The sequence below is a fragment of the Poecile atricapillus genome, chromosome 4, assembly GCF_030490865.1.
Source record: "Poecile atricapillus isolate bPoeAtr1 chromosome 4, bPoeAtr1.hap1, whole genome shotgun sequence".
In the NCBI taxonomy this organism is placed as follows: Eukaryota; Metazoa; Chordata; class Aves; order Passeriformes; family Paridae; genus Poecile; species Poecile atricapillus.
Window position 1 is genome coordinate 65,581,167 of NC_081252.1, and position 17,116 is coordinate 65,598,282.

At 39.9% G+C, this 17,116-nt stretch overlaps 1 protein-coding gene across 1 annotated transcript in view; it reads right to left on the reverse strand.

Annotated features, from left to right (window-relative positions):
• Positions 1–17,116, reverse strand: part of AFAP1 (actin filament associated protein 1) — a 112,700-nt gene that overhangs the window by 3,395 nt on the left and 92,189 nt on the right. Inside the window, exons 10-16 of the mRNA XM_058838664.1 lie at positions 15,187–15,398; positions 13,613–13,758; positions 9,977–10,094; positions 6,359–6,473; positions 4,970–5,134; positions 4,210–4,400; positions 3,337–3,498 (exon numbers count right to left, since the gene is read on the reverse strand). Coding sequence (XP_058694647.1) covers positions 3,337–3,498; positions 4,210–4,400; positions 4,970–5,134; positions 6,359–6,473; positions 9,977–10,094; positions 13,613–13,758; positions 15,187–15,398 — 1,109 coding nt within the window. The remainder of the gene's footprint in view (positions 1–3,336; positions 3,499–4,209; positions 4,401–4,969; positions 5,135–6,358; positions 6,474–9,976; positions 10,095–13,612; positions 13,759–15,186; positions 15,399–17,116) is intronic.

A 17,116-nucleotide genomic window follows, 5' to 3' on the forward strand; every position in this document is an offset into this window, starting at 1 on the left:
ATTAGTTTGGCTGAACAGCTGTATGAGCATGACACCTCTCAGCTGTTGTAAAATAACAGTAAAGGTTACAGCTGATGGCTGCTTTATCAATGTAAGAAAAACAACCCCTTGGGTTTAAAGATAGACAATAATTTACTTTGTTTCTAAACTTGTGTTCTTTGTTTAAATGGTGCTTTGACTAAAATTCAGTGTATTTTAAATATTCAGTTTTAATTAAAATTATGGTAATTCAAAAGGTAAAACACAGTACTGGCAAAAATTAGATTACTTGAAAAACTCTATTAAATGTATATTCTCTGTAGATATGCTACCAAAGGTATAAAGGAAGTCCTTGGCTAAGCAACTGCGAGGAGGATTTTTTGAAGTGTTAAATAAGCCTTGAAAGTAGAAGCTTCTTTTGCAGGTGCAAAAGGAACTTTTTCTTTTTTTCCACTGCTCCTGAAGATTCACACCAAGGAAAGAATGTCTGAGTCAACAATGACAGCCTGACTGGGAGCTGGGAAACTGGGACAGCTCCTTTTCTTCTCCAGTCCTAGAACACAAGCAAGATGTAAGATGCTGACATTCACCAGCCCACTAGATTGAAACACAAATCAGAAATACCAACTTCAGTTTTCTTGCTGCACATAAAAATTTGGTTTAGAAATTAATTTTATATTTCAATGAATATGTGAAATGTTTAAATAATTGCTGTACAGCAAGATTATTTGAATTGTTTTACTTCTCTAGGACTACTGACACAGAATATTGTTTTCCATATTTTAATTAGTCTCCATTTCTAGCCAAACACAGATTAGACAAAACTGCAATTAAAATGCCTTCTGGCTTCTTAAAAATATGCATAATAACTTTCTAAAAAAATTTAAAGAAATTTGCAAAGCGAAAAGTTAAAAAATTCAAATTTATGTATGCATGTTTGTGTGTATGTATAGTGCATGTCCTGAACAGCCAATCCCCAAATTATTATTCCTTCTTATACTTAACACTAGATCTGCCTTACTGCTCATTCTGTATTTCCTTCTAATGTCAGTGCATCTGAGAGGAGAAAGTTTTTGGTGGCAGAGCTTCCAAAGCTGCTGTCCCAGGTGCCTGAGGTGCCCTCACGGGCCCAGCTGTGCAGGGCACAGCAGCAGCAGCACTGCAGCAGCAGCACAGCAGCAGCAGCAGCAGCAGCAGCACAGCAGCAGCAGCACAGCAGCAGCACAGCAGCAGCAGCACAGCAGCACTGCAACAGCACATGCACAGTGTTGCTGCCTGGTGAGCAGGTCTGTGAGACGAGGCTGGCTGTGACACGAGGCTGGCAGGTGATGGGCTCAGCACCCTCCGTGCAAGGAGAAGGACAGGAAGGGAGGCACTCAGTGCACTCAAACACACAAAACACATTCTGGCATTTTGAACGTTTATACAACTCCCTCTCAGCAGCGGGAGATGTGTCAGCTGCAAGTTGCAAGTGCAAGCACAGATGTGAGATCTGTTTCGCTCCCACAAACTGCACTGACATCCACGTGTGGAGAGCCAAGTTCTGCTCTGGGATACTCACTTGTGACGCCCTCTCCTGAGCCACATCTACAAGGCCTGGGCTCACTCTCAACTGCAAAAGGCCAAAAGAATTGAGAGCCAAATTCCACCCCCGCACATGCACAGCCACCTCCAAGCGTGGGGCGTGCTGCAGATGTGCACCTGATGGCAGCTGTGGCTGCCAATGGGCTGGGAATAGATTGGGTTGCACTATCTAATTCAGCAAAATTTCACTCTTAATATTTAGTGTGTGAGGTTTTAGGGAAAGAGCTGTTAAAGCTGAATTTGATACTTTTGAGTTGTTTTTCCCAGCATGGGAAAAATATGCTTAGTTGCTCCGTATTCTTTTTGATTCGCCTAATCCTATATCCAAGATTTCTGTCAAAAACCTTGACTAACTTACTGTGTCATCCAAAGCACACCGGCACCAAACAATGCAGCAGGGTTTTCCCTGTATGGTATATGCTGACCATAAAAATGTACTACAAGAAGGTATTCTTTACACCAAAAATGTTTAGGTTTTTATAATGTCCTGGTTTCTCCAGCTGTAACGATTAGGTGGCTGGATTTAATGTTCCTGTCCAGCACAAACCCATGCTCCCATCTGCAAGGACTGTGTTCTCCTGGAACACAGTTCCTGAGTATTGCTGAGCTAACATCTACATCTAAAACTAAGTACACAGTTAGAGATGATATTATGGGACAAATTAGGGTATAATTGGAATATGCAGATAAGCTTTAGAGCACATAAATGTGTTTTCAGGTTTGAAACACAAGTTGCAAACTTCAAAGTTGATTAGAACTGAAACTTGAGTGTAATTATGTTGAGTGTAATTAGATGGATTTAAATGAATCAGGCAAACTGGCAGGAAAAAGCAGTTGATGTCCATGGAAAGGGGGTAGAAGGGTGAGAAAGCTCTCAAGAATGGCATAGCAGGAGAAATAATTATACTGTGATAATTTAATAATAAAATAATTTTTTGAGATGCTGAATTTACAGTATCTACTACATTTACGTTCCAGGCACTGGAAATATATATAATCAATGAATACATGTTACAAAAGTTACTTGAAGAAATCCCAGTAGAGAAGACATTAATGAAAAAAGGAAATACCCTTCATGAATGACAAGTGTTTATGATTATTGCTGTTTACAATTACAACTAGAAGTGAACTACTAAATAAACAAAAGCTTGGGCCCAACACTATTACTGTCACCCTTGGTTATGTGCTGCCCACATGCTCATGTTGCCAGCAAATTTAGCCCAGAAGAATGGTCATACAAATCCCATTTAAACGAAACCACAAAAATTAGCAAACTGTAACAAGAGGACAGCAAATTTCAGCCTGATACTTGCAAGACAAAATTCAAGTAATTCAAGTTTTACTTTAAATGTACATTAAGTAGATACTTGCACAACACATTGTCAATAATTACAATGTACATCTATTCTGTTATTGCAGTGGCTGGAAAAGATCAGACCCAGTCTTGAGCCATTTCTAATCACTTACTATAACAGTGCTCTTTTAACCACTTCTCTGATACACAGAGTAGTGGACACATGGACTGTCTACACCACAGACCACTTACTTTGCAAAATAAATCTATAAAGCAACAGAGAAAAACATGGAATCAGAGAAAAGTCAAATCTGTCTCCCAAACTACTTACCAATTATTCTGCAAAAGATTCCCCAAAGCAGCAGTATTTATGTAGCAATGTGAATAATTTAGATATTCTCTTCTTAAGGCTAAATAAGACTTTGTAAGAAAGCATGAAAAAGCACAGAAAAAGAAAATGAAGACATTGGTTCTCTCACCTTTGCTTTTCGAAGGACATGGCCTCGACATGGAGAATTGTTTGACGAGGGAGGTCGCTTCAGAGCTGCTGCGCTGTTCACAGGGATGGAGCATTCAGTATCACTGGTGTCACAGCTGGAGATTGGAGAGTTCTCCAAAGTTCGGTGCTTGAAAATTGGAGACTAATAAAGAGTGAAAAGCCTATATTGAGTTTCTTCCAAGTAGTCACACATTCAGTATTTTCTACTTTAAATTCAGAACTGCAGAACTCCTTTTTGAAAACACTCTATTCATAATAATGATGAATAAATGAAAAAGAGATTAGAACAAAAATAAAATGTGCATTTGTGTTCTGTGACAAAAACTGAAGTTTCTTTTCTGTTAAACAATTACAGATCTGATTAAACAATTATGGATAATCCAGAGGAATTGATGTATCCCTCTCTGGGCTTTCTGTGATGGCTGCTTCAGACAAAGAGCTATAGCACAAGCTGGGAGTGCCAAGCTCCCCCTTGAAGGTGTGGGATACAGCCCTTGCAAAGTGTGACACAGCTGACAGGTGACCAGCACAAGCAGGTCTCCACCACTGCAGGATGACTTGGTGCTCCCTGGGCTGGAGCAATGTCTCAGTTCCTGTACCTCTACAACCACTGAGGACAAGGTGTCGACTTTTGCACAATATCCCAACACTTGCATGTGATTCCATGCCTACCTGCTCCCTGCTGCTGTAGGAAATGTAAGTAACACAGAAAGGCATTTAATTCTGCTCTTGTTTCTCAGGCTTAAAAAAACATTATAAACTGTCAATTCCTACTCATTTTTGCTGGAGCTGGGAAGGCTGAGCACTGCCAGCCCATGGTACTGGGATGGGCATGTTCAAAGGCTTTGCATACCTGTGGACTTGACGTTCCTGATTTGGGCTCAATAGCCAAGCCCAGTGTGATGCCACCAGCCAAGGCCTTCTTCAGGCTCTCCTTCACCTCAGTCAGTTCTAGCTCCAGGTTTACACGCTCAGCCTCCTTCTGCTTACACTCCTCTTCCAGCTTCTTTAACTTGTCTTCAAGAATCACTTGGGTCTTCCTGCCTGTCATTCACAGCAATTTTATAATTTCAGTGATATTATATTGACACTTAGAGAATTTTTTTATTTCTAAAAATTACAGAAACAAGGTCTCTACACATCAGTGACATAAAAAAAATAGGTACTCTACATAAAACACTTTTTTCATAAAAAAGTAAAAAGTTTAGTAGCATAAATGAAATGCTTTCTATCAAGTGACATTCCTTGATATCTAGTCTGGTTTCAAATCAGTATTTTTTTTTGTTTTTCTGTTTCATGAAAATATAACTAGCTAGTGACAAAAATATTATTCCCATGTTCTGCTTATCTGAAGTTCTCCCCAGTGTAATCACCTAGGCATGTGTATACATACACATGCATATATAAAATAAGTATATACATTTACACATATGTTTTTTTATCTTATACATTTTGTATCTGTGTGGAAAGCAAATACAGACATTACAGAGTATTGCTCAGCATTGAAACCAAAACTTGTTTAGGCAGCTGTCTTCAGCAGAGAATACAAAGCTGATTGGATAATGAAGTCCAATTCTCAGGTGAGAATTCAGCACAACAAAAGCACCTCCTACCAGCATTGACTTCAATGGCAGCACGCAGATCTTTTCTTTCTTTCCGGAGCTGGGCCAGCCTATTCCGGAGGGCTTCTTTTTTCTTTAGCAGCTCCTCCTCTTTGCTTTGTAATCTCTTTGCATCTGCCTCCACACGATTCTTGCCGTATTTGTACTGCTCTGCATCTGCGTGTATTAGATTGTAGTTAATTAAACTAACAGTACAACTCTGAACTATTCCCTGAGACTAAACACGACATGAAGCATGTCATGGCTCCCCACAGCAAGGCTGTTTCAACTAGATGATCTGGAAGGCTCCTTTCCAACCCAAACCATTCCATAATTCTATGGTTTGAAAGAAAGGCTTGGCATTCCTCTTCCACTGGCTCTTTCTCAAAGTCCACGACTTCTGCCAAGTTCTGCAGCACAGCTACAACAGTGATTCAGGAGAGAGTTTGTTCTTTATATTTACATGAGGAAAATGAGAAAAGCCAGTTATCTTACAGCACACAGGTTTTGAAAAATGGCCTTGCCTTTCTCTGTAGTTGAGAAGATGGAAAGGAGGCTCCTCTCTAGCTATGAACCATTTGTTTCTAATTGGAAGGGTCAGAGGAAAAACCACTTGCTTGGCCTTTTGCCTGGCTTTCATTTCTACTTCAAGTGCACACCTTTTCTCACCTTACATAAGAGAATACAAAGATGTTCACACTTCTTTGATTCTTGACAGCTTTCTTTTTCTTTTTTAATCTCCCATAAAAATGCTTTTATTTCATGGCTCACATATATTTGTGGCCTGATTGATATCACAGCCCCCTCTATACCTCTGCTCCAGTTGCAGACTCAAAGAAGGTAGGTCAGCTAAGAGATCCCTTCATCTGTCACATATCTGAAGGCACACTCTATGATATTAAATCATTCCTGACAAAGAGTTGTTAACCCAGTTTTAGTCAGTTAGAAGCTACTTAATTTTGTCCTAAAGTCTAACACAGATTTCTCTTGTTGCCATTAAACCCACAGCTTCTTAAGACTTCATTAGTAAGTCCACTATTGAGCAACACAGTGCTCTTACGTCTACACCAGCTTCTCATCCTCCTTTTCCAACAGGAAGATAGAATTCTTCGCTGTTCCAAATGAGGAAGCATTAGCCTTCTTTTTTCCCTGCTATCCTCATGACTTTGCAGAAGCCACGGGTCCACATTTCATGTGTACCATTCTCCCAGATGACACCCTTTTCTTGTGTGGTGTGGCTGGAGTTAAGTCACAAATGTATCTTCTATTCAAAGTCTTGGCATCTCCTCCTTGGCCTCTCCAGCCACACAAAAACCACACTGGTTCTTTACCTTGTCTGCAAAGACAAGAGCTCTTTTGGGCACCTCCTGACTCCACTCCCAAGAGAGGACAGATACTTACTGGATGCAGTGCGCTTCACACTGGAAACTGTTTCAGATTTCTTCGGCTGGCTATTTAAGGTTCTTGCTTTTCCGGTGATCCCATTAGTAGTCACAGGAGGCTTCTTGCCTTTAAACTGTTTGAAAACAAAAGTACAAATGGACTTCAGCTATTCCCGTGCCACTGGCATTACTTTCACCCTTTCATCAAGGGCAGAGCTTGACAGAAAGTTGCTTGCTACATCAGACAGCCTTAATAGAGCACATTGATTGAGCTGGAGACAGCACTTCCTCCAGAGATGCCTCTGGGAGCTGCCAGCTCAGCGGGAGCTGTGCCAGCAATCACAGGATAACAAGGGGATGAACTCCCTGTTTCTGGTGGCATCATGTTTTCCAATGCATTCAGAAGTCTGCCGTTTACAGTATTAAGAAAGTCATTGCAAGGCAGAAAAAAATGTACCTTTGAAAATTTTTTACTGTAAAGACTCTGGAAAAACAAGTTTTTCAGTTAATTTCACACAGTAAAACCCACCAGGGTTTGCCACACAAAAATTCAACGTTGTTTCTTATTTACTGTATGACCTTTCCATCCTTGTGGTGGGTTTTTTTTTAAACGATATTACATTATTACATGTTTTTAAGTGCTAGGAGTTAACATATTGTTTTCCCTTTATACACCTTCTAGCTACTACTTAAAAGCTTTTCTTACTTAAAAAACCCTCTGATAATGGACAGACAGGCTTAGAAGATTACCAGGAACAGAACAACTCATGTTCAAGGGGTTTCCATTTAGGACTCACAGCAATGAACTGAACCCTGGGAAGATAACCCTGTCCTGACTACTCATTGTGTTTCCATGGAGGATGTTCCAGCCAAGCAGAGGGAATATGAGTGCCATGCTCTGTTCTCCCGCTTCCAAAAGTTTGTGAGGACTGAATTGGGAGTGCACTGAGAAGCTTGCTGCAGCATGCTGCTGCATGTATTGCTCATGTCCACCTCCAATTGTGCAACTGCACTGAATTCTAATATTCCAATATAAGGTTTTTGTAAGGGTTAAGTGAGTTAACACACAGTATGACAGGTACTTCATATAAGGGAAACATTTATCTTAACTGTTCCATGTCAGATTAGATTGAAAACCACCCATCACTGTGATATATTCACACTGTGATGTATTGGTTTAAGCCAATGGCCACCCTTCAGAGCCCAGCTAAGGGCTCTGAGAAGGTTCCTGGCATGGCTGTGAGCAAGGCTTGCTCTGCTCCCCTGCTGGGTTGTGCCCATCTGCTACAATGCTGTGCTCACAGGACTTCATCTGCTCTGTCGGTTCTGAGGCACAAAAGCCTGTAGCCACCCTCAGAAAGCAGCAGAGACATAGGCTTATTTTTTTTTTATGGAGGAGAAAATAACAGGCAGTAATATAAGGAGGGTATATATGAATATATACAACATAATTTACTAAATATATAACATCAAGTTTTTATATTTATGCATATTCACAAAATGTATAACCACAGTATGCTTGATATATAGATTAGTACAATTCTAAAGAGCCAAATTTGCTGTCACAGTCAGGTCATATGTCACCTATATTTTTTGGGGTTTTTTTGAAGACATCTCTCTGCCTGAGGAACCAGAAGGTAGCTAGATATGCATTCAGGTTAAGTGTGGAAGGTCACATTTATTTTTGTTCTTATTATTCACAATCAGTAAATCATCAAGAACAGGTGGACAAAGCCTTTCCCAAGTACCACTATTTCCACATTGGAATTTATAACTTTGCAATCCTGCTTCATTTGCAGTGGGCTCACAGCTAAACTCCAGGCACTTCAGTGCTAACACTAAGGGACTCTACGAGTCCCTTCAGATAACAACCAGATAAACAGAACAGCCAACAAATACAAAGGTTTGTTAAGTATTAAATAGTACAGTACCTGCGAGCCAGATCCCCTCCCCACAGCAGAGGTATTAGTGACAGACTGAGCAGAAGACAGATTGGATGAGACAGGGTATTTGTAATGGTTAGAGGAGGGTTTGTCAGTAGATAACCTATTGGGTTTCCTGTCAGCTGGCGGATAGCGCGCAAAGATTTTTGGAGACGGCAAGTTATCGTACAGGCCTGCGTTATCATAAAGCATTTCTTCTCCAGTGTTCCTGCTACGAGAAGAAGGAAAGCCATCTTCTGGTTCCCACTGCAACACACACACCTTGGCAGTTAGTGAACAGAGCACCATGCAAGTGAAATTAAAACATTAGTGATGCTTTGGACTCCAGCAAGCCCTCAGTGCTTAGCGAGCATACACTTACTACTTACACTTAAACTAGAAAGTGGGGGGAAAACACTGTGTGGAAAGCAAGCATTGCATTCCATGGCTCACAGCCTCAGCCCTGAGCAAGTTCCTTAGAATAAGCAAGCCTATCACCCTTGCTGTTTCAGGGACTGCACCTTCAGCTGGTGGCTTGAGCACCAAGGCAGCACAGGCAGACTGTGTTAACGGGGGGATACTCACAGTTTACACAGATGAATCCACAGGATTACATCTGGTACATGAGTTGTTAAAAGTAATACAGCCTAGCAGTTATCAGAAGCCAAGATTTTTCTAGTTTGTTTTTTTTTAAATTTCTTCAGGCTGCATGTTTTTCCCATGAATATCAGCTGCTGGTATGCTAGCACATTTCATTTGATGGAGATTTATTATTCTGAGCTGCAAGGACTAAAATAGCTCTTTTTTTTTTTTTTGTTTTAAATTTTAGAAAAATGGAAAGCTCAACAACAGTACTCCAGTGATTCATATGATTAACCTTAAAAGAAACCAATCTGACTGCTAAATACCCTTCCTTAACCCATCCTGGCCATGGCAGTACACTACTCAAACAAAGGTATGAGTACACCCAAGAACTATGCAGAGACTGCTCTTGACACAAATCATCATGCACTGCTTTCAAGAGGGGATTTCTAACATCTTTCAGACATTACTGACATATTGGACCATTTCACACTTTGAAACTCCTAATTTCTCTTGAGTTTGCCCTCAGTGGGGCCTTTAGACAACAGCCCAAATTAAGAGCTGACATGAGCTGTAGCTCCCCTGTAAATCTTCCCGAGGACCCCATATTGCTATTGTTTAGCAGCACTGGATGTTAAATCCTATTACACATCTGCCTTCGATGAGCTCTGCAATTTATGAAAATGGAAGTGACCACTGTGGCTCTCCTTTGGGATGAGCAGCACCTGCAGCCCTCAGGAATGCAGCCTCAGGGACTTAGAAGAGTTTGGGGTTTGGTGTTTTTTCAACAGACACCAAAAAGTTCCAGGTGTAATTAAGTCTTTAATTTTGCCCTTTCCCGTGTGATCTAAAAAAATACCTCCTCAAGTGAATATTACATCCAAGGACTTGGCAACAAATCAGCAACAGGCAACTGCTTTCTAAATGCACACTGGCTCACATGCAGGTTAATGTAAACAATATGTCCCATGCCCTTATGTTCTATAAGCGTGAGAGGAGTTTGCAACCCCCAATCAAAAAAATATGATTTCATCTGGAAACTGCCCATTGAGGATCTTTAGATAATATAATTTTCAGATGTCCTCGCATTCAACACATGCAAACCATTTGTTCTGCGCAAATTCAACTCTTACCGATCCATTTATGCAGGGAACATCATCGTAATGAAGTGCCATTCCACTCGGACAGGCGTAGCCATTGGCAGTGCTTCCCCGGTACGGATTTGTAGATATAACCCGCCTGTTCATGAAACTGAATAATGCAAAGCAAAAATAATAAAAACCAGCACTTAAACCTAAGCCTAAATGATGATTCAGTGGTATATTCCCCGTGGCTGATCATGTAGCCTGGAAGCACAGAGCTGCTCACTTTCTGCAGGGCAGTTTTTCTTTGCTACCCACACATAGCTGCTACAGCCAATAACACAGCATATGTTCCTGTTCTCCATTGTGGGGATAAGACTGTGTGAAGGCCTGGAGAGCAACAGCTGTGATTGCTCAGTGGTCTGTTTACATAGGAACCTGCTGATCTCTGTTATACACCAGCCTGACAGGGTCCCAGAAACATTCCCTTCTTGTCTGCACTGGGGAGAAGCAGGTGTTTCTGTGTGCATGCATGCTCAGGGGGATAAAAACTTAGGAAATGAGAGAACCAAGAATAAAATCCAGCAAAAAATTTGAAAAAAGCCCACATAATTTCAATGAAATCCAAAGTAACGTATCGATCAAAATTTCCTGAATAATTCCTCAAAACCTGGGAATTCTTCTCTTCTATATCAGAACTTTTGGCTGGCTATGGCACTATGCTTCTCAACCCTCTCTGGGTAATTGTAGATACAAATAGTCTATATGCTCATTCTCATTCTGTTACACATGATGGACCTGAGTCCTCTGGAAACTTTAAAGGGGATATACATATATATAATATATTTTAATTTCTTCCCCCTTATCCTGTCCCAGTCAACACTGTCACTTGTTTTACTGGAATTCTGCAGAACACACTTGAGGTATCAGAAACTACATCAGGTTTGCAAAGATCTAACAATGCAGACAATGGCAGAGTCATGCCTGACAGCAATAATGACCCCAAAGGTGAGTTTTCCTTTGTAGCAACTGCTGGAGTTGAATAAGGTACAGAGTGAGATCCAAAATAATTCCATTCCTACAGTTTCAGGTGTACGTGAATGGGAAAACAATGTTTTCCATCCCAAACAATGGAACTATTCAGAGTCTATGCTGACATTCACAAAGTATGATAAAGCACTGCTAAAGCAGAGAGGGTCTTCTGTAGCACTGGCAGGAGCTCAGGAATGCTGTGGTTTCAACAGTTGCTTTCTTCTGGCTTTGGAATAACATGAGTCCATTGAATTTCTCATTCAGAAGGAGAACTGGGGCTCACCTGAGCCATGGGAAACCTGGGCTCACAGGAGGGACAAACCTTCTCAGCTTGGTGTGAACCTTTCAGGGCAGTGTGGGGATGGAAAAACCATTAGAAAGAGGCTTTCCTTACTTCAAACAAACTAACAGCAAAAAGCCCAAGGAAAATTCCATTATAAAAATGTTTTTTAACTTTATTGTAACTCATACCTTGTTAGGCATTATTAGAGGGCTGTGTTTGTCTACTGTTCTTAAAGAAGAGCGTTGCACAAGTGTTTCTGGTTGGTCTGAAGAACTGAGCTTGGAGTTACTGCTCAATTTCTTTCTAGTAAAGGGGCTCCAATTACAGCAATATATAATAACCATGTCTGAAAACTGAGATATTCATTAGTGGCATCTGATGCACCTGTAGTAACTATTTCCATCACCAAAGGAAGGCAGGATTTATCTCAGTAGTTGCAAACAATTCATAATAATTATTTCAATAATCCTCATTAATCATGTTTTCAGGTGCATCCATGCAAGTTAATTGCATTTGGAAACTGCTAGAAGGAAAATGGAGGAACTTGCCTGGAAGCACTTTTTCTTCAGCTTTTCCCCCACACCTAATGATTTAGACGAAGGAAATTGATGGGACTATTAATGAGGAGCTGATAGCTTTGCAAAGCATCAGTCTTAGTAAGTGAATAACCAATAATGTAAAGTGACTGAGCGATAAACTAATTTTTAATAACTGCACTTGATTTGGAATACCGATATTCATTCTATAAAGGGCAAATGTAGTAGTTCATTAACATTTAAGTATCATTGTAATTTCTCCTCGTTTTCCACTTGTAGCTGAAAATCAGCAGACAGCTACTCTATTGATTATCAGCAAGCCCTGACAAGCTCTTAAGGAAACCCAATGAATTTTAATTAATTCTTAACAGGTAAATTCTGCTATTTTGCAAGTTGTTTGACATTCCTTTGTAACATGTGGTCTAGTTGCATATGTTTTTTCACTTGGCTCCAATTAGTACCACATATGTGCAGAAAAGTAAAGCCATGCAGAATTCAGGGGGAAAAGGTTACCATTCTATTTCTCTTAAATGTGGTTACTGCTAGATGCTGACTGAAGCAAAAATACACGTCAACACAGGACAAACTTTTTGAGCCCTATTAACTTCTAAACAAATATTAACATAAGTCTGCATTCTAAGTGCATTTTAATTCTATCAAAACTATTTGGTTTTCACAAAACAGGGCTTGTGTTAACACTGAGTCACCTTGATTTCTATCAGAAGTCATTCAAACTGGACTCTGAAGCTGGGCGTTTTCCCTCGTTAACTTCTCTTGGCACCTTGCTAATGGCAATAGGATCTTCTTTTGGAAAACTCCAAAACTTTTTTCCTTTTTTTTTTTCCCCCTTCATTTTTTATCTGTTTAAAGCCATGATGGGCAGATGGGCTGTGATTCTCTAATGAATTAAGTCACACAAATTCCAAATTAGCCTAGGGAGTGTCATCTTGCAGTGGGATGAGGGATGATGCCTTTGCCAGCTGTCTTCTCAGGCCACCCACTTTCTGACCATGGGGAACAACTGCAGTAGGGCATTCCCCTGTCCTCACTGTTTCCTCACTCCGGTTTCTAAAAACCTCATCTAGCCAAGGAAAAATGATGGTCTTTTCCCACCAAAGACTGCTTGAATGCCTCAAATGATTTGAATATGTAAATCACTGTATATGCTAAGTATGCATATGCTTTTAGCACAGGATCAGTAATGGGGAATTCGTTGCACTGATTAGCAATTTAAACAGCTTCCATGCTTCACCCTCTAGACACTTTCCCAATTTCCACCTCATATATTAAGCCCCAGAAATTAATTGAACTGGGGCGAGTTTGACAAAGTTTTTAATTAATCAGAAAGAACTTGAGAAGGAAACACTGATTGTGTGACTACCCAAGACTTAAATTTGCTTTACACTGTGAGTGTGCAGCATATATTGATCAATAATATGCTGTATTATGCCCTATATGTACAGCAAATACAGACAATAAATGTGAATTACATAGCTGCATATTTCAGAATAATTGTTCTCTTCAGTGATAGCTCTAAGACTTTAGGCAAAATAGAAGATTAAAATATAGCATTTGATAAGGGGACTTACTGAAAAAAATAAGTAAAGATTTGGGTAAAGTTGCATAGTGCCTTGCATCTTTTACAGGACTTAGCAGGATTCCAACACTATAATCATAAACACATCTACTAACATGCTGCAATGCTGAAACACTTCAGGAGTTCAGTATCTGGCAAAGGGGGAGGTGAATTTTGATAAGCTGTGTTGGCAGTGTAGTTAAGACATGGACATGAATCCTGAGAGCACTGGAAGCAGGCAGGTAGCAAACAGCTCTCACCAGAAGGTCTGTTTTGCAGCCTGGATGACGCTTGCTGTCATTTCCACGTCGATGTAGTCGTAGTGCAGAGCTCCAGGGTCTGTTGAAGATCCTGTTTCTGCCAGCAAAATTCCTATCCATCTGCCCATGTCTTCGGAGGAGGAGGCCTGTGAGGAGAGGCCAAAAATGTAGGTCAGGTCTTTGCTTTGCCACTGGGCTGAGCATTATTGCAAAATGTGCATTCTTCTCCGTTGAAAAATTGCTACCACATTGTATGAGAGGCTCTGGTTTCATTCTGCTGAACTCCTAAAAAGCCCAGGATTTCATATTAAATCTGCTTTGCTAGAAGGATGGTACTTTAAATAAACTATGTGTTCATCAGTTATGATGTAATACAGGGAGGGCAATCCACTAAAAGGAAGAAAAAATAATTGTTTAAGGATTTTAATTCAAGTAATGCTTATTTTAGACTTCAGAATATTGAAAGCTTTAACATAATTATTTTCCTTTGTTAGGCTGGCATATTTTTAGATAGCATGACTCCTGAGAAGAAAGTGCTGCTGTTGAACAGAAACAAGAGGAAATAGGGAACAAAATAGTGAAGAGATTTTAACACTACTTTTTGAAAAATTTTGCTACATTTCTCTAGATGATAGCATACATCTTCTTGATAACACAAGTAAAAGCAGTAATACTATTAAAATAATTGGAGTTTTTTCATATTTTGCTTCAAGTCACCAATTCAAAAGTTAAACAGCAGCAAAACAAATATTGGATAGAAGTAGTGGGGGAAAGACAACTTGTCATTTATAAATTTAGTGGTTTCTAAATTTCTTATTTTTATGTATTTAATTTCTTTTCACAGTTCCTTGAGCTGTTTTTTAGATTTTCGACTTCTCTGAACTGCTCTCAGATAACAGGCCTGGCTGCAAGGATAGGAGACTTGTAGTCAGAAACCCAAAGCAGTCAAAGTGCATGTCCTGCCACTGAAAGCAAAGGCTGCCTCCTGCTCATTATACTTGGCCTTAAGTGTCTGCTCATTTCAGGTTTTAAAAGATGATGAATAAAGGCCCTATAAAAAGCCTGACCCACCTAACACAGATAAAGGTGGATAAAGGCCCATGAGGAGAGTCAAGACACACCAGGCTGCTCGCACACTGCATTTTCTTAAATGCATAATACAGACAAAGACTGAGCAAAAGGAGTAAGCATAAAAACCATAAGCAGCAGAAAAAATAAAGTTAAAACTCCCATCAACAGTGATCCATTATTTAATTATTGCTAATTTATTTACCCAAAGTAATTGTATCCCTGATACAAAAGTGTGCCTAGAGAAGGAGAAGGGATATTTTAGTACTAGGTGAAGGGGAGGTCAGTGAAGACAAAAGTATTTTACTGAGAAGATTTCTGAACTACATTTAATCTCAGTTCTCTCTTTGAGTACAACGCGTACTATTTCTTCTCTCCTTTCAATATTGTTCAGCTCTGTAATAATATTATTCCAAAGATTTTTTTTCTGAATGGACAGACACAGGTTGTATGAATTCTTCTCTAATTCACCTTGTGGGAGTTCCTAGAAGCCACAGCTATTGTACCTCAAGCACAGCGACCTCCTGCCCGTTCCGGAGCAGGCGGAAGGTCAGGGGATGCTTCGAATCCAGCCCCAGGATGACTTCGCAGCCACGGAGCGGGATAGAAACAATGTGTGTCTTCAGATCAGTCCTGTCCTTGTGGAAAATGAGTTTATTGTCTTTCACTCTGCACCAGCGCTCACGCCAACGGTTATTAGAGAGCACGTTGAGATATCCTGCAATAAAATGAAATGTGAGATATTTCACTCCTCACTTTTTCTGAAAAGGAAGGAAAAAAGAAACTTACTTCTCAGTGTAATGCTAGCCTTTAAATAACTTGTTCCTCTTCTAATAGAAAGTCCAGATGGATTTTAGGAAGACAAGTAAATGACCCTGCCCCACTGCTTTTAATGAAAACTTTCACTGTGCCAATAACCTAGAAAAAGCATATAAATATGTGATCCATCTCATGTGCAAATGGCTGCTCTGTGTCAGTCCCTGCAGCAGCTGGATGTGTAGGAGCACACAGGCCCCCAGGATTTGAGTAAGAATGGGAGAGAGACATTGAGAAAAAAAGTTCCATACACAGCCAATGTGCTCACTCTGCCTCTCTGTGGGTAATGACTGATAACTGTGGCTGACCAAATTTTTCTGGGAAAATAATATTATATAATTATAATAGCTTATATTAAATATATTAAATTCATATTAAATATAAAGCTCATATTATATAATTATGTATTGAGCTACCTTGTGTAACTCCAAAAGCAGTGTTTAAAAAAGCCTACTACATGTTGATGCTCTATGTTGTAATTACATTTAGAAAGAAGAATGCACATCTGGTTTGCAGCACTTGCAAACCAGAACTTAAAAGACTGTTACCTATGCAAATAGAAATAAAATTCGTATCAGCTTAAAATTCAGGAAGTGATTATGGTACAGTATCCTTACATACTAAAATGTCATTAAAATTTTTCTTTTTAAACCACCCACTTTTCTTACCATGCTCTATATTAATATAGTGTCTAGGCATAGAATATTAAATGGGCAGAGTTTTGTGGTTTTCCTTCTCTGTGCCATTGCAAAAATCATTCCAGACTCAAACAGTACAATCAAAGCAATGCCCGTTTTTCCTGTCTTAGTAGAGTTTGGAAGTAGAAAAAAAAAACAAACCAAAACCTTTGAATTTTGCTTCCACATTACAAATAGTACATGAATTCAGCATGTTGCTGCTTCCAAACAGGCTATGGGGAGGGAAATAAATGATATCTTGCAAAAGCCAGAAGTGAAATTAAAATGCTGTCGTCTATCTCAGACATGATTTTCATTTAATCCTGTTATAGAGCTCTATCTTTGGTTTTCATTAAAACCATGACTTATTATTAATTTCTCTGGGTTTTCCTTCCAATATTATGGTTCCAATGTCAAAGTGTGATCCAACAGGATATAGCAGATCAGAATTGTGCACATCTTGGAAGGCACTATAAAAAATAAGGATGTGCTTAATCCTCTGGTTTTGGCTCCTTGTGATAATCACACTCTTCAGCTCTCCTCCCTCCTCCTGTAACAAAACCCTGTATCACTGTGCATTGCATTACAATCCCTAGAAATGAAAAAAACCTTCCTGTGCAAGCCAGATACAGCTTGTTTTGGAGTGAGAATCCTTTTTTTCTGACATTTTTTTCCCCTCTGCTGCCAGTGCGCCTCTCAGAAAAGCTCTCACAAAACTTCCTGCTTCAGAGTTGAACTATGCAGGATCCCACTTTCCCCCTACTTATCTCTGCTTAAACCTTCACAAGCTGACATGACCAAAATGCCTCAAGTGTGCTCCCCTTTGGGGCATTAGTGCTTCAGCTTAGTGCAGGCAGTCTAGGAGCAGTGATGTAGGCAAGAGCTTTGCCATGACAACAAGCGCAGGTGGGTTTTAGTCTCCACAGTAGCTGGGTGACATCTG